At 61.5% G+C, this 22,074-nt stretch overlaps 3 protein-coding genes across 12 annotated transcripts; 1 reads left to right on the top strand and 2 right to left on the bottom strand.

The window, feature by feature from the left end:
• On the bottom strand, window positions 271-10,673 carry ZNF865 (zinc finger protein 865). The gene is given in 4 exon segments (XM_005674490.3): window positions 271-2,454; window positions 2,457-2,999; window positions 3,002-3,955; window positions 10,442-10,673. Coding segments are annotated over 3 exon segments (3,165 nt in total). The 5' UTR covers window positions 3,930-3,955; window positions 10,442-10,673; the 3' UTR covers window positions 271-760.
• On the bottom strand, window positions 12,510-15,921 carry ZNF524 (zinc finger protein 524). Of its 8 annotated transcripts, XM_005664846.2 has the most exons (3): window positions 15,104-15,463; window positions 14,047-14,528; window positions 12,510-13,566 (listed from the first exon to the last, which is right to left on the bottom strand). In XM_005664846.2, the coding sequence occupies exons 2-3, from the start codon at window positions 14,194-14,196 to the stop codon at window positions 12,559-12,561; spliced, it is 1,158 nt and encodes a 385-aa protein (XP_005664903.1). In that variant the 5' UTR covers window positions 14,197-14,528; window positions 15,104-15,463; the 3' UTR covers window positions 12,510-12,558. The 8 variants fall into 8 exon arrangements, with proteins under 8 accessions (XP_005664903.1, XP_020950706.1, XP_013854256.1 ...); XM_021095047.1 differs by lacking the exons at window positions 14,047-14,528; window positions 15,104-15,463 and adding an exon at window positions 15,689-15,779; XM_013998802.2 differs by lacking the exons at window positions 14,047-14,528; window positions 15,104-15,463 and adding an exon at window positions 15,470-15,745.
• Window positions 15,866-21,162, top strand: FIZ1 (FLT3 interacting zinc finger 1). Of its 3 annotated transcripts, none has more exons than XM_021095044.1 (3): window positions 15,866-16,011; window positions 17,454-17,805; window positions 18,850-21,162. In XM_021095044.1, the coding sequence occupies exons 2-3, from the start codon at window positions 17,494-17,496 to the stop codon at window positions 20,038-20,040; spliced, it is 1,503 nt and encodes a 500-aa protein (XP_020950703.1). In that variant the 5' UTR covers window positions 15,866-16,011; window positions 17,454-17,493; the 3' UTR covers window positions 20,041-21,162. The 3 variants fall into 3 exon arrangements, with proteins under 3 accessions (XP_020950703.1, XP_003356128.3, XP_020950702.1); XM_003356080.5 differs by lacking the exon at window positions 15,866-16,011 and adding an exon at window positions 16,276-16,920; XM_021095043.1 differs by lacking the exon at window positions 15,866-16,011 and having other exon boundaries at window positions 16,277-17,805.

The following is a 22,074-nucleotide window of genomic DNA, read 5'->3' as shown; positions in this document are numbered from 1 at the left end:
TGCCAAAAGCATCCGAAGGGGAAGGCGTCCAGGCACGCCGCCTGGTCCCGAGAGCCGCGACTTACCTGGCTCGTGCATCTCCCATTTGCTCCACCAGAAAGCTAGAGCTGGGATATGGTAAACCTTCAGTGAGTACCGGCTGAATGAGGAAGAGCAGAGAGAGGGAGCGTGAGGCAAAAGGCGGTGGGAAGTGGGAAGCCCAGGAAACAGACTACGTTTGTCTGCAGCTTCATCCCCTCGCCCCAGGATGCAAGAAAGGACTTCAGCAGACCCGTTGATAAGATTTATTATTCTCCGCTCTGTACAAGCCGCGTCTGCCACCCCGCCCCCCACCCCCACAAACCAAGAGCACCCAGTCCCCCCATGTGCCCTCCCAAACCACTCATACTCCACTGTCCAGCCGGGTTTCAAGGGAAGAGGGGAGGGGCAGCTCAGACTCATCGCCACCAAGCTCCCTGCGGGACAGAATGCGGCTGGGGCGGGGGGCTGATGAGGGTTACAAATCGGGGGTGGACGGAGGATCAAGGTCAGCGTCCGAGGAGAGGAGGAGGAGAGGGCCAGAGACGTCCAGGTGGGAGTGATTCAGTCTTGAGTTTGCATGGGCCTTGAAGGAGGCTAGTCTGTCTGAAGTTTCAAAGGATAGATGGGGCAACGGAGAGGAGGCGGAAGAGTCTGATCAGCGTCCTGGAGGGGGCGGGTCCAGAAGGGGCCATCTGATTGGAGTAGCGGACGGGGAGAACCCCCCACCCCACCCCCACGGTCAGGTATCCTTCCCGGTCAGGGTGCCCGCCCCGGCTCCAGGCCCGCCGAGGCCCTCGGCCTTGTGGGCCAGGCGGTGTTTCTTGAGGCCGTAGGTGTTGGCGAAGCCCTCGCCGCAGGAGGAGCAGCGGAAAGGCCGGCCGCCCTGGTGGGCCGCCAGGTGCTTACGGAAGTAACCGGGATCCTTGAAGGCCTTGAGGCAGGCGGGACATCGGAGTTCGGGCCGCGGCGGCTCGTGCGCGCGCTGGTGACGCAGCACGGAGCTCAGGTAGAAGAAGCCCTTGCCACAGTGCTCGCAGCGGTAGGCGCGCTCGCCCAGGTGCAGCCGCTGGTGCTCCAGCAAGTTGGAGCGGTAGCGGAAGGTCTTGCCGCAGGCGCCGCAGCGCTGGGGCCGGGCCACGGCGTGCAGCCGCCGATGCTCCGCCAGGCTAGACGACTGCGCAAAGCGCTTGGCGCACACGCCGCACTTGAAGGCCCGCTCGCCCGTGTGCACCACGCGGTGCTGCCGCAGGTACCAGGAGCGGAGGAAGCCTCGGCCACACACGCCGCACCGGTAGGGCCGCTGCTCCGTGTGGCAGCGCTGGTGGCGCATCAGCAGGGCCGCCTCCCAGAAGCGCTTGCCGCACACCGGGCAGCGGAAGCCCCGCTTCTGCCGGTGGCTGCGGCGATGCAGGAGCAGGTCGTAGGCGCCCGCGAAGCTTTGGCCACAGAGGCCGCAGCCCAGGGTCCGCCGCACTAGGTGCACGTACTTGTGAGTCACCAGGCCCAGGAAGTGCTTGAAGCTCTGGCCACAGGTGGCACAGCTAAAACGCTCAGCGCCTGCACTGGCACCCCCGCCGCCCCCGGCCACCGCTGCCCCGCTCGAGTCATCGCCCCCAGACACCCCTGCCAGCGCCGCCACGGCTGCCCCCACCTCTCCGGCCAGCCCGTTGTCCAGCACGCTGGCCGCATCGTTGCTGCCGGAGCCATCCGAGGGCTGAGGGCCGCCGGGCGCGGGCGGGAGCAGGCGCTCAGGAGCGGCCTGGTGGACCAGCTTGTGCCACATGAGGTTCTCGATGAAGCCGAAGGTCTTGCCGCAGGCGTCGCAGCCATAGGGCTTCTCGGCCATGTGCGCCTCCTTGTGGCTCATGACATGGAAGAGATCCGGGAAGTGTTCGCCGCAGTCCGAGCAGGCATAGCTCAGTCCGTCGGCGGCCCCCACGGACGTGGCCGAGGTGCCCGGGCCGCAGGCCCCCGCCGCACCCTGGGTGGCAGGGAGGCCGGCGGCCCCGGCCAGGGCGCAGGGCAGCTGGAGCCGGTGCACCTGGCGGTGGCGGGTGAGGCTCTGCGGGTAGCCAAAGACCTTGCCGCAGAGCTCACACTTGTAGGGCCGCTCGCGGGTGTGCACCACGTGGTGCTTGCTCAGGTGGAAGGACTCGCGGAAGCGCTTGCCACACACCGGACACTGGTGCGGCTTCTCGCCCGTGTGGATGCGCTCGTGGCGCTTCAGGGTCTCGCGGCGCCCGAAGCCGCGCCCGCAGATGCCGCAGCAGAACGTCTTTCCCGGGACGCTGGCGCCGGAGCCTCCGGCCGCGCTGGCCCCGGCGCCGCCGCCGAGCAGCAGCGGGTGGGCCCCCAGGAGCGGGACCGGCACGGCACCGTAGACCACAGCGGCCGCGGCCGCCGCTGCCTTCTCGCTGTCTGTGGCAGGGGGGTCGGGGGCAAGAGGTAGGGTCCCGGGGGGAACGTGGGCGGGGGCTGCGGGACTGAGGCCGCGGCGTCCTTGGGCGCGTCGGGGGCGGTGGGCGCGGCGTGGGCCGCCTTGTGCCGGAGCAGGCTCTGGGGCGCCGAGTAGGACTTGCCGCACAGGTCGCAGGGGTACACGGGCCGAGGCCCCGCCGCGCCCGCGCCCGCGTGGGCCGCCTGGTGCTTGAGCAGGTAGGCGGCGTCGCGGAAGGCCTTCCCGCAGATGCCGCAGGGCAGGCGCAGCAGGTCCGCCGAGTGCGTCTTCACGTGCCTCTTGAGGCTCTCCCGGCGGTTGAAGCTCTTGCTGCACACAGAGCAGGAGAAGGGCTTCTCGCCTGTGTGGATGATCTGGTGCTGGTGGAGGTGGCTGGGTTTCTTGAAGACCTTCCAGCACAACGTACAGGCAAATGGGCCGTCGCCGCCCCCCGCCGCCGCCGCCGCCGCCGCCGGCGGAGGGGGGACCCCCACCCCCGCGGGGGCGGCGGAGGCGGCACTGCCGTCGGCGGCGGGGGCGGCGGGGGGCCCGAGGACGCCGAGGTGGGGGCGACGGTCGGGGCTCCGGCAGCGGGCGCGGGCAGGCCCAGAGGCGGCAGCGGTGCTCCGGGCTGCGGCGGGCCCCCGGCGGCAGGGGGCACGTCCTTGTGGCAGCGGCGGTGGCGGATGAGGCTGGAGACGTGGTTGTAGGTGCGGCCGCAGACGCCGCACTCGTACGGCCGCTCGCCCGAGTGCACCAGCATGTGCTGCACCAGGTGCGAGGACTGCTTGAAGGACTTCTGGCACACGCCGCAGGGGAAGCGCCGCTCCATCAGGTACTTCAGCCTCCGGAAGTAGCCCTTGTCGTCCTTGCTGGGGTCGCAGGCCGCCCCCGCGGCGGGTCCCGGCGGCGTCTGCGAGGGGGCGGGGAGCGGCCCGGGGGTCCCCGCGGGAGTAGCCAGCCCCGGCGTCACCCCCGGCCCGGAGGCGGGCCCTCCGCGCTTCAGGTTCCCGAACAGGTGCTGGTGTCCCGAGAGGTCGACGATGCCCCACTGGGGGGCCGGGAAGGCGGCATCAAAGAGCGGTGGAGGGGGCGCCCCAAAGGCGGGCGGCAGGGGCGGGTCGGGCTTCTTGGCTTGGGAGGAGGAGGAGGACGAGGAGGACGAGGACGACGACGAGGACGACGACGATGAGGACGGTGCCTCGGCCTTAGGTTTGAAGGTGGACTGCGGCGGGTAGTCATACTGCGGGGGCGGCGGCTGCGGCGGTGGCTGCGGCGGGGGCCCGGGGGCGCAGGGCAGCGCCGCCACCGCCTTGGCGTGCTCCCCGTAGAGCTCCATGGGCTCGAAGCGCTGGTGGTTGAGGAACTCCAGGAAGTCGAAGGGGTAGCTCTGAAAGTGCACCCCGTCCTCGCCCCCTAGGCCGCTGGTCCCGCCGCCCCCGGCGCCGCTGCCCGCTGGGTTGGCCTCCATCGTGGGCGGGTGGCAGACGCGGGACCCTGCGGAGAAGAGGAGGGGGCTGAGGCCGCAGGGCCGCGCGCGCGATTGGGGCCTCGGCAGCTGTGCGCGCTGCAGCGGGCGCCCTCACCGTCCATCCGGCCTCGCGCACCGTCCCTCTGCCCTTCCGCCTGGCTCCGCGGGCCCCAGGGACCTCTCTCTCTCTCTCCCCCTTTTGGCCCATCGCCCCCTTCCTGTCCTCTCTGCTCCTTGTCTCCCTCCTCTCTGACTCCTTGCATCTCTCCCCTTTTTCCTCACACGTCTCGAACCATCCTGCAGACCCTCCATCCCCCAGACTTCCCACAGGCCCTGGACGTTCGCTCCTCAAGAGTCTAACTCTCCCAGCAGCCCTGGCCTCTGCTCTGTCCCCTGTGCAAACTCGCAGGCCCCCAGGCCCTCTGCTCTGTCCCGTCAGGCTTTGCCTTTGCCAAATGACAGTAATCGCTTCTATCAGAGTGGTTCAGAGGGTGGCCAGATTTAATCCTAAGCCCCGCCAGTCCCTAGCTGTGTGCCCACGGACGAGTTCCTGAACCTCTCTGTGCCTGGACTTCCTCCTCTACAAATAGAGGTGACAAAGCACATCGCCACCTCACAGGCGGCTGTGAGGCTCTGACAAGCTCACAGGTGTAAGGCTGCTCAGGCGGGTGCTTCTGCGACGAGGTAAGCACCCCAGAAGCGGAAGGGATTATAGTTATCGCTCTAGTACCAGGAGTGCAAAGACAAACTGAGAGAGCCCGAATGTCGTCAGCGGGGGGGCAGGGGTGTGTTCTTTTACTACAGAGGAGGAAGGAGAGTCTGCCTGTCTGGGAGAAACAAGTCACGGCAGGGAGCTGGCACCAAGAGAAGGCAGCCCCACACAGCGGGAAACACGCGGGCCCTGGGCCTGGGCTGACTCGAGTTCAGGTCCCATCTCCTTCCTGATGCCCACTTTCTCCTCTTCCACAAGGGGGCGGGAATCCCTGGAAAGAAGGGAGACGTCCCAGGGGCTGGAAGGATGCGAGGAGACACAGTCGTGGGCAGAGCCCACTCAGCCCCGGGAGCTAGTTGTACCTTCAGTGACTCTCGCACACCTGGGCGGAGCCTGGTGGCAGATGCTGTGGGAGCGCAGAGTCCTGACCTGCCCCTGGAGGGGGGGTCCTGCCCCTCCACCCTGGCAATCATTCTCTGGGCAGCTCCTTTAGAGGATTCTTCATTCCAGACTGCAGCTGTCCACGTCTGTCCACGGCTTCCCCCCCACCGCCCCCCACAACATCGGCCCCTGCAACTGATCTCTGAGCCTCAGACCCACCCACAGGCCTCAGGAACTTCCCCCCACCAGGTGGCTGGAGGGTCCGTGGGAGAAGGGCCTACACGGCCTGGCAGCTTCCTAGCCATCGTCCCCTCCACTGGGGGCCTGCCTGGCTCTGCACCCAGCCCGCTACAGGGCCCAGCGGGGCCCACCAAGGCCAGGGCCCGCAGCCCCCGTATGTCTGGCTGGCTCTCTCCCCAGACAGGTGAAAGGTGAGTGTTCCCTCCACCCCACCCAGAGGTCAGTATTTTTAGCCTCTAGCTCTGGGTGTCCCTGGACGGGACTCAATATCCTTTGCCCTTCACACCCCCTGGTTAATCTGATCTCTGGAAGGAGCAAAGGCGTGGCTGGAAGCCTGAGGGCAGAACCTGAGTCGGCAGGCAGCGCAGGAGTGGGCTGCGTGGACCCGGAGAAAGCGCGTGGAAGAAGGCTGCGGGGAGGCAGGGTGCAGTCGGGCTGCTACAGAAGGAGGGGGGAAGGGGTCCTGGGCCTGAAGCCCTGCCCGGCTCACCCCCCTTATGGCACGCGGTACCAGCTAGCGCTGACTGGGCCAGCACCCTCCCAGGCAGGCTCACATATGGACACACCGAATCCCCACAGCTCTCTGAGACTATGATGCAGGGACTGCTGTTACCCCTGCTGACGAGATGGAGGCACAAAGAGGCCAAGTAACTTGGCCTAGGTCACAGAGCAAGTCTGCGGTTGGACCGCCCCACCCCAGGGTTGTTCGCTGGGGAGGAGGAAGAGGAGGGTGGAACTGTGGGAGCAGGAGCCTTATTTGGGGTTCTCTCTGGGTTACGAGGGGCATTTATACCATGGGCCGGGTGGGAGAGGAGGTGGTTACCATCCCGAACGGATGGAGCAATGGAGCAGGGATGTGGTCAGACTCTCGCCTCTTGCCTGGAACACTCTTCCCCAGAGCTCCCTCTCGGGCCTCCTTCAGGTCTCGGCTCAGATGTCATCTCCAAGAGAGGGGACGGCCCTGGCCCCACCACTCCCCAGCCCCTCATCCTGCTTCCTTTTTTTCATCTGTCATTGCCACCAACTTACTGTGTCTATTTCCTTTGCTCTGTGTGTGTGTGTGTGTGTGTGTGTGTGTGTGTGTGTGTGTGTGTTTAATCTCGTTAGGGCCGCATCCGAGGCACATGGAGGTTCCCAGGCTAGGGGTTGAATCGGAGCTGCAGCTGCCAGCCTACACCACAGCCACAGCAATGCAGGATTCTAGCCACATCTATGACCTACACCACAGCTCACGGCAGCACCGGATCCTTCACCCAATGAGCGAGGCCAGGGATTGAACCCATGTCCACAAGGATATTACCGCTGAGCCAACATGGGAACTCCATGCTATGTGTTTACTGTCTGGCCTCTTCACCTAAGAGAGTGAGGACTTGTCCTGCCTTGTTCACCACTAGGCCCCACAGCACCTAGCACAGCACCTGACAGTGTGGGTACCAAGTAAATATTTGCTGAAATGTGGGAATTAAACAGCACCCTCCTAAATCACCAGTGGGTCCACAATGAAATCAAAAGGGAAATGAGATGAAAAACAATGGAAAAGCAGGAAGTTGCCTTGTGACACAGTGGGTTTCGGATTGAGCTCTGGTGCAGGTTGCAACTGACGCAGGGGTTCGAGCCCTGGCTGGGGAACTTTCACATGCTACGAGAGTGGCAAAAAAATAAAATAAAGAGGACTCTAACATCAAATTAAAAAAAAAAAATTTTTTTTTAATGGAAAAGCAACATAGCCCCAAACTTAGCAGATGCAGCTAAAGCTGGGCAGAGGTCAATTTATAGCTGTAAATGTCTATTGATGAATATCTGTTAAACGAGTGAATGCTGACCAGAACTCCCTGAGGGAGGGAGGAAGGGAGACATTAGGCATAGACAGCTGACGTCGGCAGGGTGTCCCCAGCAGAATGAATTCCGGTGGCAGGGAGGTAATGAAGGGGGCCCCGAGGGCAGGCTGGCAGATAGATGCTGGTGGACTGGTGCAGAGAGAGGCCCAGAAAGCCGTACTGGGGAACACAGCTGGTCCGGCTCGTGACTGCTTCCACTGGGAAGTGACACCTTTCCTCTCTCGGGACTCCCGCCTTAAACTGTTATCTTTCTAAGGGCAGGTGTGTCATGGACGTCAGGCAGAGACTGGCACGATGGATGGGGGAGCGCCCCCTCCCAAGGGGCAGGAGTCCCAGAGCAACCACAGTCACAGCCACGGCAACTCATGTTTATTGTTTGACCAGTTTCACAAGTACCAGCACCTGATGCCTCGCAACAGTCCTGCACCGTGTGCCGTCCCGTTTTATAAGGTGGGGAACGAGGAGAAGGGGGAGGGGTCCCTTCCCCAAGGTCACGGAGCCAGGGAGAGAGAAAGCGGGTCTCTCTGATGCCAGGACCTGGGGCCATTCTGCAGCAACAAAGCTGCCTTGGGAGGATAGCCTAGGCAGGTGTAGCAATCACAGTAACACACAGGAGCATGTAACACTGGCTGCGGGCTTTCTACATGCAAGGTCCCCTTCTCAATTCTCTATGCGTGCTGATTCAATCCATCTTCCCAGTAACCCTAGCAGCTGGTTAGGATCATCCACTGCACTTTACAGAGGGAGAGGCCGAGGGTCAGAAAGGTCCACACATTTCCTAAAGTCAGACCCCTAACAAGCAGCAGGGCCAGGAGCTGAAGGCGAGCAGAGAGAAGGGCTGTGATCCTTACAACATGCTGTCTTTCAGTAGTTCTCTCTCCAAAATAAAGCCCTCACACCTCCTCATACTGGAAATACCCTCTGCTCCCCCACTTCCCTGCCACCCAAGCCCAGCACTAGCCACTGGCATTACCTGAATACTAACGAGTTCGGCACATGGTGCTAAATGGGGCTTGTCTCCGTCAAACTCCCCAACAGACTCATGAGATAAGCATTGCTGTTCTCCTCAACCAGTACACAGGGGGCTAAGGCCAAGCCGTGTCACTGGCACTCCTCTGCTCAAAAGCTGCAGTGACACCACCTCAGGAAGTCAAAGATGACCTGCACACACCGCAGCAGCCTCCTGGCTGCCACACCAATGTGCCAACGCCATGCTTGCCCCTGGGCCTTTGCACCTGCTGCTGCTTCTGCCTGGAGAGCTCTCATTCCCAGGGACGCAGCTCCCTCGCGCCCCCATCTCCTTCCCATCTTTGCTCCAATACAGTCTGCTCAGGGAGACGCTCCGTAAGCACGGTACCCTGTCCCCCAGACCAACCTTCCCGTTCACCCCCGCCTCCTTCACTTCTCTCCTTTCCCGTCAGCAATATCCCATAAACCCTATGTTCTGTCTTCTTGTTGCTGGCCTCCCCCAGGAAGAGGCCAGCTTCAAGGACACAAGGATTTTTCTGTCTTGGTCATTGCTCTAGGCCCACGGCCTAGATAAGAACAGGGCCTGTCCTGACAAATATGTGTGAAATAAGTAAATACATGAAGCTAGGAAAAGAGGGCGTGGCCTGCTCAGAGACAGGAACACTAGTGGACGCCAGGGCTCATCCTCTGAACCCTTTCACTCTTGGGGGAGGAAGCCATTAAGCTAGCCCCCTGGTGGGCCACCACTGTCCAAGAGGAGACGAGTTTACCCATGGGTGTAACCTGTGGACAAGTGGCTCTCGGGGGTGACAAGAGGACCACAGGAATCTCTTGAAAGAGGCCTTCCTACCACCCCCTCTAACTCTACGCCCTTATCCCACTGTATTTCCTTCACACATGCCTATGTATTCTGCCTTTTTCTTTTATTTTCTGCCCTATGAACGAGCGTCTACACTCCACAAGGACAGTTTTGTCTGCTTGTTCTCTGCGGCATCCCAGTAGGTGCTCATTAAACAGCTGAACAAAGGCGTGAATGCACAAGTGAACATTCTGGGCACGTAGAGCTGACAAAGGCCAGCTGACTGACCACGATGCCCTCACCTCTGAGGCCCAGAAGATCGCACCTCATCTCCCTCATTCTTCCCTTCCATTCGTTCGCTCCAACCTCACTGGCCTCCCCTGCTGTCTCGCCACTCACCGCGAGGATGGTCACCTCAGGGCCTTTGCACCTGCTCTTCCTCTGCCTGGAACAGTTCACCCAGCTCTTTCCACGGCTAAGTGACCTCTGCTAATTCAGGTTTCACCACAGAAGTATCTCATAAGGCTCTCAGAAAACCCAGAAAACAGCACCGATCTTGTTTGTTCACTTGCTTTTCATCTGTTTCCTCAACTAGACTGCAAAGACCCACAGAACAAAGACTGCGTGTCTCTCTCCTTCTCTGCTCTATGCCCTGGACCTAGGACTGTGAATATTCGGTCAGCCAAGAGCAAATGAATGAATGTCTGGGGAAAAAGAGGTCATGGCCTAGTGAGGCTGGGAGGCTTCCTCAGGGGGTCCAGGAGGAGGGAGCGAGAAGTGGCAGGTCAGGAGAGAGCTGTTAGTGCCAGGGGGAGAGGAGCATCCTGGGAGGGAAAGCCTCACATCCAGTTCTGCTCTGTGGGAGGACAGCAGACAGGAGCTGACCCAGAGGGTGGGGTAGGAGCCAGACAGAAGTGTTTCATGGAAGCCGGGGCTAAACTGGAAGCTATTTCTACCTGAAGGGGGAGAGGATGTAGGGGTGAGAGCATGACTCTAGAGGGACCTGTTGGGGGGGTGTCAGTGAACTGAAAGGAGTATATTCTTAAGAGGAATTATTGGGGGGCGGGAAGGATGGAGAAGGCAAAAAGGCATTCTTGGCCGCTGACCAAAATGCAAAGAATTTTAATACCAATGAAGGGGGTGTTGGATCTTTGGGGGCTGCTGTGTGTGCACAGAGATACTGGGGGACAGATCTGCTGTGAAGCACGGATGCAACACTCTTTCGAGGCAACCGATACGGGATATTAAAGGGGGGTTCGTGGGTAGCTGCCCTGCGTGGGGACTGGCAATGCTGGTGGCATGTGGGGGGCTGTCCTGGAGGAAGCAATGACAGGGGGCTATGTAGAAGGGACCCATGAAAAAGCATAGCGGGGCGCCCTGGCAGCAGTCCTACATGGGGGCATTAATGGGAAGCTATCTGGAGCAGTCTTATGGGGGAGCGGTGATGGGGGGGGCCAGCGAGGGCTCGGCGGGAGAAGCACTGATGGGGACGTTCTGGGGACCAGGGCGGGCCAAGACCGGGCCCCCCGCCCACGTTGCCCCCAGGCCCCGGGCCACGCGCCCCGTCACTCACCGGCGCCGGGGTCTCCGCCGGGAGGAGGCCGAGGAGGCGGAGGAGGCGCCGCCGCTCCGGGGAGACCCGAGGGCCCGACCGGAAGTGCCGCCCCCTCCCCCTCCCCGGCAGCCCCGAGCCGCCCGCCTGCCCGCCCGCCCGGAAGCGGAAATCGCGCCCGTCTCCGAGGCGCCGGCGTGGAGGTGCGGAAAGAGGAGGCGGCGGCGGCGGCGACCGTGAAGGGGAAGTGCGCCTGCGCGCTGGCTCGGAACGCGGGCGGGGAAAGCCTCAGCCGCTTCCGGTGGGCGAGCTGAGCACAGTGCGCCTGCGCCATGTGCGCCCGCCTCTTCTTAGGGCACCGCCCACATGCTCCGGACATCCGGTTAAGCCCCGCCCCGTCCTGCGAATCACGCCTACTTCAGAGCTTAGTTATCATAAGCCTCGCCCATCGCCTCAGATTCTGTGCTCCTCGACTCAGCCCCTTTAAGTTTTCCCCTTCCCCTCCTCCAATCCGTTACGCTCTAGAATTCCGCCTCTCCCTCCTAAGCCCCGCCTCTCAGGGCTTAGCCACGCCCCTCTTCTTAAGCCCCGCCCCCTCCGCTGTAGCATTTATGCTCCCGCTCTCAATGTTCATGCTAGGATAATTCTGCCTGGCGCTTCCAAAGCGGTGCCTGAGGTCAGTGGGTCTTAAAGTATGGTCGGCATCACCAGGAAATGTTAGAAATTAATGTAAATGCTCAGGCTCCTGCCCCAGACTTACACAATCAGAGACCCTGGGGCGTAGGGCCTAGGGACCTGTTTTAAAATACCCTTCAGGTGGAGTTCCCCTTGGTGGCTCAGTGGAAACGAAATCTTATTAGTATCCATGAGGACTCAAGTTCCATCCCAGGCCTCGCTCAGTGGGTTAAGGATCTGGAGTTGCCCTGAGCTGTGGTGTAGGTTGCAGTTGCAGCTCAGATCTGGCGTGGAGGTGGCTGTGGCTACAGCTCCGATTCAACCCCTAGCCTGGAAACCTCCATATACCGCAAGTGCGGCCCTAAAAAGACATAAAAATAAAATAAAATACCCTTCAGGTGATTCTGATGGACTGAAGTTTCCAAAGATATCTTTACCACACTTTGCACGGCCCCCTTCATATACCATCTGCAAGCCTCGCTCCTAACTCAGCCTCACCTCAAGCAGCTAAGCCTGATTCTATTCAGCCCTTTTTTTTTTTTTTTTTGGCCCGCACCCTGTGGCACATGGAAGTTCTGGGGACGAGATTGAATCCGAGCCACAGCTGTGTACCGACTGCCATAGCCATGGCAAAACTGGCTCCTTAACCCATCGGACCACAGCGGGAACTCAAATTCAGCCCTTCCTTCCAAGCTCCTCCTCTGTCAGGGACCTTCCATCTCTTAGGTCCTCGCTTCTCTCCCCTTGGCGTGCATAGCAGTCATACCCACTGCCCAGTATCCTTACAGTGAGGTCCCGCCTCTCCCAACACCTTGCTCTCCTGCAGTTTCCCCTTGAAGCTTCTCCCCTCAGAGAAACCCAACCCCTTCCCTCTAAATGGTCTCAATTTCTGAAGGGCAAGGCTTACACCTCTTCAAGCCCCTCTCGTTTCTCGGCCCCTTTTCCTAAGCCTAGCCCAGTTTTTACCCAACTGCCCAACAAGCCCCGCCCCCGCTGCCCCGCCCCTCCAGCTCGCCCCTCCTCTACCCGAGCCCTACCAAAGTTGTCAGCCCTGCAGGCCACTCTCAGGTCAGTATTTCCCTGCAAAAAAGCGCCAGGACAAAGAGAAGGGCCAATGTGATGGCTACAGAATTCCCGGGAATCTGGCTGAAACAGGGGAGGAGAACCTAGAGTCACGTTTGCACAGAAGGTTCAATGTTCTACTTAAAGAGTGGATATTTGGGGGCGGGGGTGCTTTGGGGTCTGCTGGAGATGGGAGGGGGGCAAAGGCTTCCCCCAAGCCGGTCTTCAGCGCCGAGCTAATGAGGTACACGACATAGGGTCCTCCCATGGAGTGGTGTAACTGGCAGGAGGACATCTGGAGGGAGGAGAAGCGGGGGGGCGGCCCTGGGACCATCACGGAACACACGCAGGAAGCCAATAGGCAGAGATTTATTTCCGCAGCCCCCGCCTCCAAAGGCCTGTCAGTCCGGGGGAGGGTGGCAGAAGGCAGCAGGATCCAGAAGTTGAGGTCCGCACCCCCAACCCCCTCCCACAACGGGAAGACCACCAGATGTGAGGGTGTCCGGGCCTCCCTGCTCAGGCCCAGCACCAGCCCGACTCCCAGCTCTAATCTCAGCCTGGGGAGCAGTGGCCGGAGGCCTGGGGCAGGCCAGCTCTTTCCCCTCCAGCCCCCCCTCCTCCGCCTCTGCCGTGGCTGGGATGCCGTCGTCATCCCACAGTGGTTCAGGCTCTGGGTCCGGAAGACACAGGGGTACCTCCATGGCCTCGGGGTGCTTGCGTTTGATATGGCGCCGCAGCGTGTTGACCTCCATGAAACGCAGCCGGCAGATGGGGCACTGGTAGGGGCGCTCCCCAGAGTGGACGCGGTGGTGGTGGGCCAGCTCGCCTGCCTCCCGGAAGCGGCGTGGGCAGAGCGGGCAGCGGAAGGGCCGAAGGCCGGCATGGATGTTGCAGTGCCGCCGCAGATGGCTGGACCGCTTGAAGGTCTTGCCGCAATCCTTGCACTCGTGCGGCTTCAGCTCTGAGTGCGAGATGCTGTGGCGCTCCAGGTCGGAGAGGTAGGGGAAGGCCCGAAGGCACACCAGGCAGAAGTGCGGGGCTTTCTTAGGGCTGGAGCTCTCAGGCCCACTCGCCACGGACCCTTCAGAGACTGTGTAGGGTACACCCTGATCATCGATCAACAGGAGGTCACTGCCACCATCGCTGACCACCGGGGCGGTGACCCCCTGCGCCACTGGGGGCTCCTGCCCTGACTTGGGGGGGCGGCCCCGCTTGCGAGGGAGGGTGGTCTTGAGGGTCTGATTGGAGGAGGTGGCCCCCGCAGGACGTTGGCCTCGGCGGCCCTGGGGAACAGGAGGAGGTAAGGCCAGAGGTTTCTCTTCCTCCCTGGGGAAAGGCGAAGGCCACGCGTCTGGGCTGGAGGTGTCCATTGAGCAGCAGGGGGCTTGGCTCTGGAAATTGGAGCCGGGCTAAAAGGAGAGAGGGGGCAGCCATCAGTGCAGGGAGGATGTGGAGCACCCCCTGCCCCCCATCACCTCCCCATCTGGGATGAGTTTCTTGACCTGGGCATGGCTGACAATCACTTGGACACACAATTAAAGCCACGCTAGTGGGTCAACAGCAGTCAACAGCAACAGGCACTGCCCTGAGTCCCACAGGCATCGTGTGGACCTCCTAAGCCCTCCCCTGGACCTAAACATTCAGGGTCAACTTGAGCCAAAAGAAAGAAAATCTTTCAAGGGAGGATAGAGTCCAACGGGGGGAACGGGCCAGTATTTCAGTCCTCAAAACAGAGCCCATCAAACCAAAAAGCCCCAGAGGCCTCAGAACTGTTTTTGCCTCTCCTGCTGACTGATGGAAGTGGGACGGGGTTGAAGACTGGAAAAAGGAAAGGGAGTGGCCCCAGGTGGTATCTGCCCCCCAGCTGTGGACGAGGACATCTATCAGACCTCCAGAGGTTCTAGGTTCAATTCCTGAGTCTGTTGCTTCCTCTCCGTGTAGCCTTGGGCAAGGTGCTCCCCTCTTTGGGCCTTAGGTCGGCCTTTTGGAAAATGGTATTTCCACCCACTCACACAGACTTGCCCTAAAGATAACAACATAAAGTGCTGTGTATACAGAAGTGCTTAGGAAACGTTAGCACTTATCATCGGGGTGGGTAGCTAAGCCTCACACCAAACGTCTGAATTACGAGTAGACCACCGCGACTTTGCAAACTGGAAAACCAAGGCACAGGAAGGCCAAGTCAATTGCCCAAGCTCCCTCTGCCGGGAAGGGGCAGGGCCACGACGTGAACCAGATCTGATGGACCCCAAAGGCCTGGCGAGTGAGAAGAAATGGATCCAAGAGACGTGGGGTTCCTTAGTTGGGCATGTGACTCCAGCGCTGCCATTAACTAACAAGTGGCTTTACTTCTCCGAGCCAGTTCCCACCTCTGTAAAATGGATATGGTAGGGGTGTCAGAGGGCATATAGTAAACACCAAATAAACTACCACCATCAACACCACTGTCAGCAGCAGAGCCTCGGACCCTGGGACCGGGGTGAAGTAAAGGGGAGGGGAGGACAGCACAGGTGCAGTTAGGATTAGGGGCTGCAGGTACCACTGCACCCCATTAGAAAAGGCACTGACTGAGGTCCAGAGAAGGGCAACCACCTTTCCGTGAGGGCTTGGACTAGAACCCAGGACTCTGGAACGATGCCCCCGACCCTCTCCCGACTCCACCCGGGTGCAGGCGCACGCCCGTCCGATCCGACCGCGCGGGGCGGGCCCTGCGGGGTTGGCGGCCAATGAGCGGCGTCAGGCCGCAGACGGCGAGGGCCTCCAGAAGGGGGTCTGCGCGCGCGCACCCAGGCGGGCCGGCTCCGCGGGGCGCTGGGTCGGCGCGCGCGCGCGCCTCAGAGGGCGCGTGAGCAGGAGCAGGTTGGGGGGCGATCCAGGAGCGCGCGGCCGCGGGCCTCCCCTCCCTCCGCTCCCCTCCCCCAGCCCGGACCCCCGCCTCTCGGGTACCTCATTTGCATGTCGCCTGGGCTCGCGAGTGGGGGCGCGGGGGCGCGGGGCCGGCGCGTGGGAAGGGGCGGGGGCGAGGGGGCCCTGCTCCTCCGCGGCGCGCGCGCGCGCGGGACTGCCCCGCCCCTCGGAGCGGACGCCGAGCGGCCCCTCCCTCCCTCCTCCTCGCCGGGCCCGCGCCCGCCGGGAACAAAGGGGACGTGCTGGGTCCTAAGGGCCGGTCGAGTCGCCGCCGGCAAGCCGCGTCTGCGCACCCGTCGCCCTCGCTGGCCCCGAGCGGGAAATTATTCCACCAACACATCCCAAACACAGAGAAATATCTTTCCCCCCACAAAACACCAAACCGGGTGACCCAAAGAAAGGTACCGAAAGGACGAGGAGCGGGGAAATGGCCGCTCGCTCCCGTAATTAACATGGCGCCCTATGGGCTTCAAAGCACAAGATGGAGCCTGCGCTTTCCTCCTATCTCTGTCGCAGTCGGCGAACTTCTATTTCTCTCTTCTCCTGAGGCAACGCTACATCATACCTAGGAAGAGCCTGAGGTTGCTAAGAGGGAATCAAATCTGCCCTCATCTATGTTAACACCTGCTAGCGTCGACACCGCGGGGAGGAGGCCACCCGCGCTGAGCTTGTTGCCCTTACTCTGTATGGCGCTGGGAAGAGCCTAAGCCCCGCCCCCTCGCCATGCCCTCACCCAAGATGGCGCCACCCTGGCTTCTCTAACCTCCAGTGGCTGGGAAAGGGACGGGAAAAAGGGAGAAGGGAGGGCGGTGGGGAGGAGGGAAACCAAGAAGGCGGGAGAAAGGGGGAGTGCGGGGGAGAAGCGAGCCCAGGCGGAAGTCGAGGGGCCCCCCGGGTGGAAGTGACGCTGCCCCCGCTGCCCAAAATGTCGGCGCCCAGAGGGAGGTGTAAGTAATTAAAGAGGAAAGCCGACGGACTTTCCCGGCCTCCCGGGGCCGCCTCAGGGCTCCAGAACCCCTGCTCCGAACGAGCGAGGTGGACTCGCCCGCCTGCGGGTCTAGCTTGACCTGCCCCCGCCCCGGGTGCCCGGGGCTGCACCTTTTAGGGACAGGGGGGAGGGGCACAAAAGGTTGGCTCTCGGGACCTGGGTCCTCGAGCGGACTGGGGGGGGGGGCAATCCCAAGGGCGACTGGGTGGGGAGGAGGCGGGGCTTAGTGGTGACTGGGGCGGAGCAACGACTGGGAGGAGCCTTGGCGGGCGTGGTTTAGTGTGGGAGTGGGCGGGGCTATGGTGTAAGTGGGAGGAGCGTAGGCAAAGGGGTGCGGTTTGACAAAGGGGCGTGGCTCAGCAATAATAGGAGGAGGTCGAAGAGCCGTAGTCTGGGCTGAGCTGGGTAATGGGTTTCAGTGTGGATGTGGGAAGAGCTTATAGAGAAGGGGCGGAATTTGTTTAGGCAAGTTTTTTTCAGCAAGTGGTGGGCATAGTAAAGGAGTTGGGGTTTAAGAGTGTGATTCAGGGCTTGTTAGCGGAAATAGCACGTCTTTATAATGCAGGTAAAAAGTCTTCGGATGGGGAGGGTCTCTGAAAGGACTGAGAAGGCAAGAGAGGTAGATTGGAGGGAGGGTCTTGGAAAGGATGGGGCCTGCTTCAAGGCTGAGTTTAAAGGACAAATTGAAAGGGGTCTAGGAGGATCTTGGTGGGGAAGAGATGGCGGGACTTCAAGAGGACCTTGGAGGAACTTAGCAGACACTAGTAATGTAAACAGCTTACCTGTTGAGTCTGTTGTGCGCAGGCCTAAGTGAGCACGCAGCACGCTTGGCCACAATTTTGCTTAGATCTCATTACCACTCGAAGAGGTAGGTCCTCCTCTTATCCCTATTTCGCAGATAAAGGAATCTGTTGGGTTTATTCAAGTTTCCAGGACTAGTTATCTTCGCCCTGGAAGGCTGACTCTAGTGCGCTTAGCTCCAAATCTTGGTGCTTTCCTTGGCTAAGAATGGGAGTCTTCGTCTGAAGGTGACTCTCATCTTCAAAGAAGAGTGGGAGTGGCTCTCGGAGGGGAAGGGGCTTCCCGAAAACGGGGGGACTTTGGAAGAAGTAGGCGGGACCCGAACATGAGTGGGTGGGGCTTAGAGCGGAGCGGGAGTCCCATCTCAAAGGGGGGAGAGGCTTAACACTCCGTGGCTTAGAAGGGATTAGAAAGATTGGCAGCGGAGTGGGGGAAGGGTTTGCAGGAGAGTGGGAGGGGCTTAAAGAAGAGTGGGTGTGGTTAGAGTGGGTGGGCGGGGCTCCCGGGTACTGGTGGCAGGTGTGTGAGTCCAAGGAGCCTGATTGTGGAGGCTGATGGGGAGGTGACTCCCTCACCCCCCTCCATGTCTCCCTGCTTCAGAGAGAGCCCCCACCCGCCACTGCCCTCGCGCCACACCACCATGGATGACGCCCCGCTGCCAGCGCCCCAGGTCCCCGCCCCGGCCCCGGCCCCGGCTCCGCCCGCTGCTGCTCCCCGCGTCCCGTTTCACTGCAGTGAGTGTGGCAAGAGCTTCCGCTACCGCTCCGACCTGCGGCGCCACTTCGCCCGGCACACTGCGCTCAAACCCCACGCGTGTCCGCGCTGCGGCAAGGGCTTCAAGCACAGCTTCAACCTGGCCAACCACCTGCGCTCGCACACCGGCGAGCGGCCTTACCGCTGCTCCGCCTGCCCCAAGGGGTTCCGAGACTCCACGGGCCTGCTGCACCACCAGGTGAGTCCTGCTGGCCGCCCTGGGCTGGACTCACCCTTGGAGGCCCTGGGACCCACTCGGAGCACCAGACAGCTGGCCCAAGGCCCACTCACCTATCTCTTGCCTTAGGAAAATTTCTCTCTCCCTTCCTCCCCATCAAAGCACCCTGACCAGTCAAAGCATGAGGTGCTTCTCTTTCAGTCACCACCCAACCCAGGAATTAAAACAGTCGTAGTAAATTTGCCTCACCCGCTCTCCCATGCCCCTGCTCGAATACCAGCATCTGCAACTTTGTGTTTATCATTCCCTTATGGTTTTTAAAGGTAGATTGACTGTGTAGGTATTTAATTCCTTTGCTCAGCACTTATCTCCTGGATATTTTCCCTGTTCCCAACACCCGGGTTGCCAAAGTGAAATCAATGAAGTCCGTGGCTTTGGAAAACTTAAATTCCACTGAAAGTGGACCAGAGCCATGTAGACAGCAAGAAAGCAAATACAGGAGTTCCCTGGTGGCCCAGCAGTTACGGATTCGGCGTTGTCACTGCTGTGGCTTGGGTTGCTGCTGTGGCATGGCTATTTGATGCCTGGCCAGGGAGCCTCCCCATGTCATGGGCATGGCTTTCAAAAAGCAAGCAAGCAAACAAACACGTAGCTGAGGGTGATCTGGGAAGGGAGACGTGTCCAGAAAGAAGTTAGAACAACAGCAGCAGTAATAACCATCTGATCTGTAGGAGTAAAGATGGGAGAGCTATGGGCTACCAGACAAGACAGGGCAGGACAGGGCAGGGTGATATTTGAGCTGTGATCTGACGTATGAGCCAGAAACCATCATGGGAACAGCCTTCCAGGCAGAGGGAATAGCCCGTGCAAAGGTCCTGAGTCTGGAGGGACCAAAGACATGCCAGCTGGCCCCAAGCAGAGAATAAGAAGGAGAGGGTTGAAGCTACATCTTGGTCTTGTGGGCCTGGCAGGGAGCCTCCTCCCAATCCCTCTCGGAGGCCAATAATCTGCCCTGCGGGCTGGACTCTCAGCCCTGACGCTGGGCTCTTTCTCCTGCCCTCCCAGGTCGTCCACACTGGTGAGAAGCCCTACTGCTGTCTGGTCTGCGAGCTCCGCTTCTCCTCACGCTCCAGCCTGGGCCGCCACCTCAAGCGCCAGCACCGAGGGGTGCTTCCGACACCCCTGCAGCCCGGCCCAGGCCTGCCCGCCCTGAGCGCTCCCTGCTCCGTCTGCTGCAACGTGGGGCCCTGCTCGGTGTGCGGGGGCGGGGGAGCCGGTGGCGGAGAAGGCCCAGAGGGGACAGGCGCAGGCCCGGGGAGCTGGGGTCTGGCGGAGGCGGCGGCCGCGGCCGCGGCCTCCCTGCCCCCATTTGCGTGCGGTGCCTGCGCGCGGCGCTTCGATCAGGGCCGCGAGCTGGCAGCCCACTGGGCTGCGCACACCGACGTGAAGCCCTTCAAGTGCCCGCGCTGCGAGCGCGACTTCAACGCCCCCGCGCTGCTGGAGCGGCACAAGCTGACGCACGACCTGCAGGGGCCCGGCGCGCCCCCAGCGCAGGCCTGGGCGGCGGGGGCAGGCGCCGGGTCTGAGACGGCTGGCGAGGGTGGCACGGCGGAGGCGGGCGACGCTCAGCCGGCCTGGGACGGCGGGCTGCTCCTGGGCCGCGGCGGGGGCGCCGTGCCCGAGCTGGGGGGGCTGCTCCCTGAGAGCGGCAGGGACGCGCCCGCGGCCGCGGCCGAGCCGTCGGAAGACACCCTGTACCAGTGCGACTGCGGGACCTTCTTCGCGTCCGCCGCGGCGCTGGCCAGCCACCTGGAGGCGCACTCGGGCCCCGCGACCTACGGCTGCGGCCACTGCGGGGCCCTGTACGCCGCCCTGGCCGCCCTGGAGGAGCACCGGCGCGCCAGCCACGGCGAGGGCGGCGGCGCGGAGTCGACGGCGCCGGCCCCGGAGGGGGAGCCCGCGTCTGGGGAGCCCGCGGCCGGCTCCGGCCGCGGCAAGAAGATCTTCGGCTGCTCCGAGTGCGAGAAGCTGTTCCGCTCGCCGCGGGACCTGGAGCGGCACGTGCTGGTGCACACAGGCGAGAAGCCGTTCCCGTGCCTGGAGTGCGGCAAGTTCTTCCGCCACGAGTGCTACCTCAAGCGCCACCGGCTGCTCCACGGCACCGAGCGGCCCTTCCCCTGCCACATCTGCGGCAAGGGCTTCATCACGCTCAGCAACCTCTCCAGGCACCTGAAGCTGCACCGGGGCATGGACTGACATGGCCAGGCGGCGCGCCCCTCCATCCGACCACCCCTACCAGGGGCTGGCCTCAGGGCCCAGGGGCCAGGGGACCTAGGAACCGCAAGGGAGGCCCCGGCCCTCCACATCCAGACCCGGGCCCCGAGATGAGGGGACCCTGGCTGGAGAGATGGGGCCACCGAACGTCCCCAGGCCCCTGAGCTAAGGGGCAGCAAATAAATGGAGAGACGTCTCAGCTCGAGAGTCCCAGATCTATGGAGAGGCTCCTGAAAGCAAGGCTCCTGGGACACGTGCTGAGCACCCCTCAATCAGTAGGCTCCTAAGTCATGGGGCCCTAGGCCTGAGACATGGGTCTCCCTACCTACTTCTCATCTTGAGGCCCTAATAATAAAAGATGGGCACCCCTCCCCCAAGGGAAGACTGCCCCTCTCCCTAAGAGCCATCATTCCAACGACCTTAATCTGGAGAAAAGTGGGGGAACCATGTCCCCAGATTTCCCTGGATTCCCTCCAAACGCTACCCACCAGAATTCCTGTTTCCCCCACCCCCCCATAATGACTATAGCCGGAATCTGCCTCCCCTCCCCCCAACTTCATTCCCTTTGCAGAAAGAGGACCAGGGTAGTTGCCCCCTGCCCTCAACCCCTTCCCCAATTAGGTCTCCCTCCCCTACTGCCGAATGGATCGATCCTAATGATCTTGCCCAACTCCCCCCCACCAACTAGAATAGGCTGGTTCAAAACCCCCCTGCCCAGTAGAATGGACTGGTCCAGGTACACATACTCCCACCTCCTGTCCACTGGAAAGGGCTGGTCGGGGTTGCAGCCTGCACCCCACCCTCCTAGAGTGAATAAGGCAGACACTCCTCCCCCTCCTCTGGCGTGTGGGCCGGTCCGCATCATTGCCCGTTCTGTGAACTCATGAGTGGGAGGTGGTGGACATCCGGTTATCCCTCCCGCTCAGCTGTAGCACCTGTTGGTCTTTCTCTCCATCTCTGTCAGCTTGTCAGTCTCTGTGTTCCTCCCAGCCCCAAGGGGAAGGGGGGTTGGCTAGGGGGACTCCCCCCATGAGCCTCGACCTCGCCCCCTCGTCCCACTCCCCATTGTCTCCCGGACCCCAATAAACCTCGTCCTGTCAGCCACTGCCGTCTCATTTTCTGGTCCTTGGCTCTAGGGAGGGGGGGTTCCTCCCTCCCTCCCTGACGTAGGACAGGCCTCCTACATAGAGACAGCGCCTTCCTCCCTTCCGAGAAGTTTCCAACCCTTTACACAGTGCTTACTGCTTTTAATATCAGAGATGGTTTAGACATCACCCAAATGGAAGCCCTGCCCTTAAACACAAGATCCACTCCCAACCTTAGGACCAGAAATGACTAATCCCATGGGATATGCCCCCTAAAAACCAAACTGTCTCTCTACAGCCAAGTCCTGCCTCTAGGAGGAGACCCAGCCCCTGAGACACTGTCTCCCAGGCAACCAAATTTGTACCTTAGCCAGCTACCTCCTGCCCCTAGATTAGGCTCCGCCTATCTGAGAATGGGCGGTCCCTTCAGATGTCTCCTACCAGCTAGATGTCTTTCCTATAGAGAGAACCGGAACCGGCTCTGGAGATCCAACAGTGAACAAAATACGTCGTTAAGAAAACTGTGGCTAGACTGTGCCACCTTAGGTGGGGTGGTCCGGCAGGGGTAGAGGGGGGCTTCTCTGCAGAGCTGGTATTTGATCTGAGGCCAGAGGCAGGTGAGGAGGGGCTGGCGGGGTGGGCTCGTGGATGGGCCCGGGACGGGAGTGAGCACAAGACAGGGCGGGTGAGATGAGTGCAGAGATAAACAGGGTGGCACACACCTTGGTGGCCAAGAGAGCCATTGGATTGTGCTTTGTGGGCAACGGCAAGCACGATTTTAAGTGTGAAGGGAAGTGAGGACGCTCGCAATTTCCAAGGGTTCCCCTTGGCTGCTGAGTGGATGAGGGCCTGGAGGGGCAGAGTGAAGGCTACTGCAGTCCCCCAGGGGAGAGGGCTGGGGGCCGGGAGCAGAGGGATGGACAGAAAGAGG

The sequence above is a fragment of the Sus scrofa genome, chromosome 6 (genome assembly GCF_000003025.6).
Source record: "Sus scrofa isolate TJ Tabasco breed Duroc chromosome 6, Sscrofa11.1, whole genome shotgun sequence".
Taxonomy (NCBI): domain Eukaryota; kingdom Metazoa; phylum Chordata; class Mammalia; order Artiodactyla; family Suidae; genus Sus; species Sus scrofa.
Note: the sequence above shows the minus strand (reverse complement) of the source record. Positions and strands in the feature narration are given on the sequence as shown.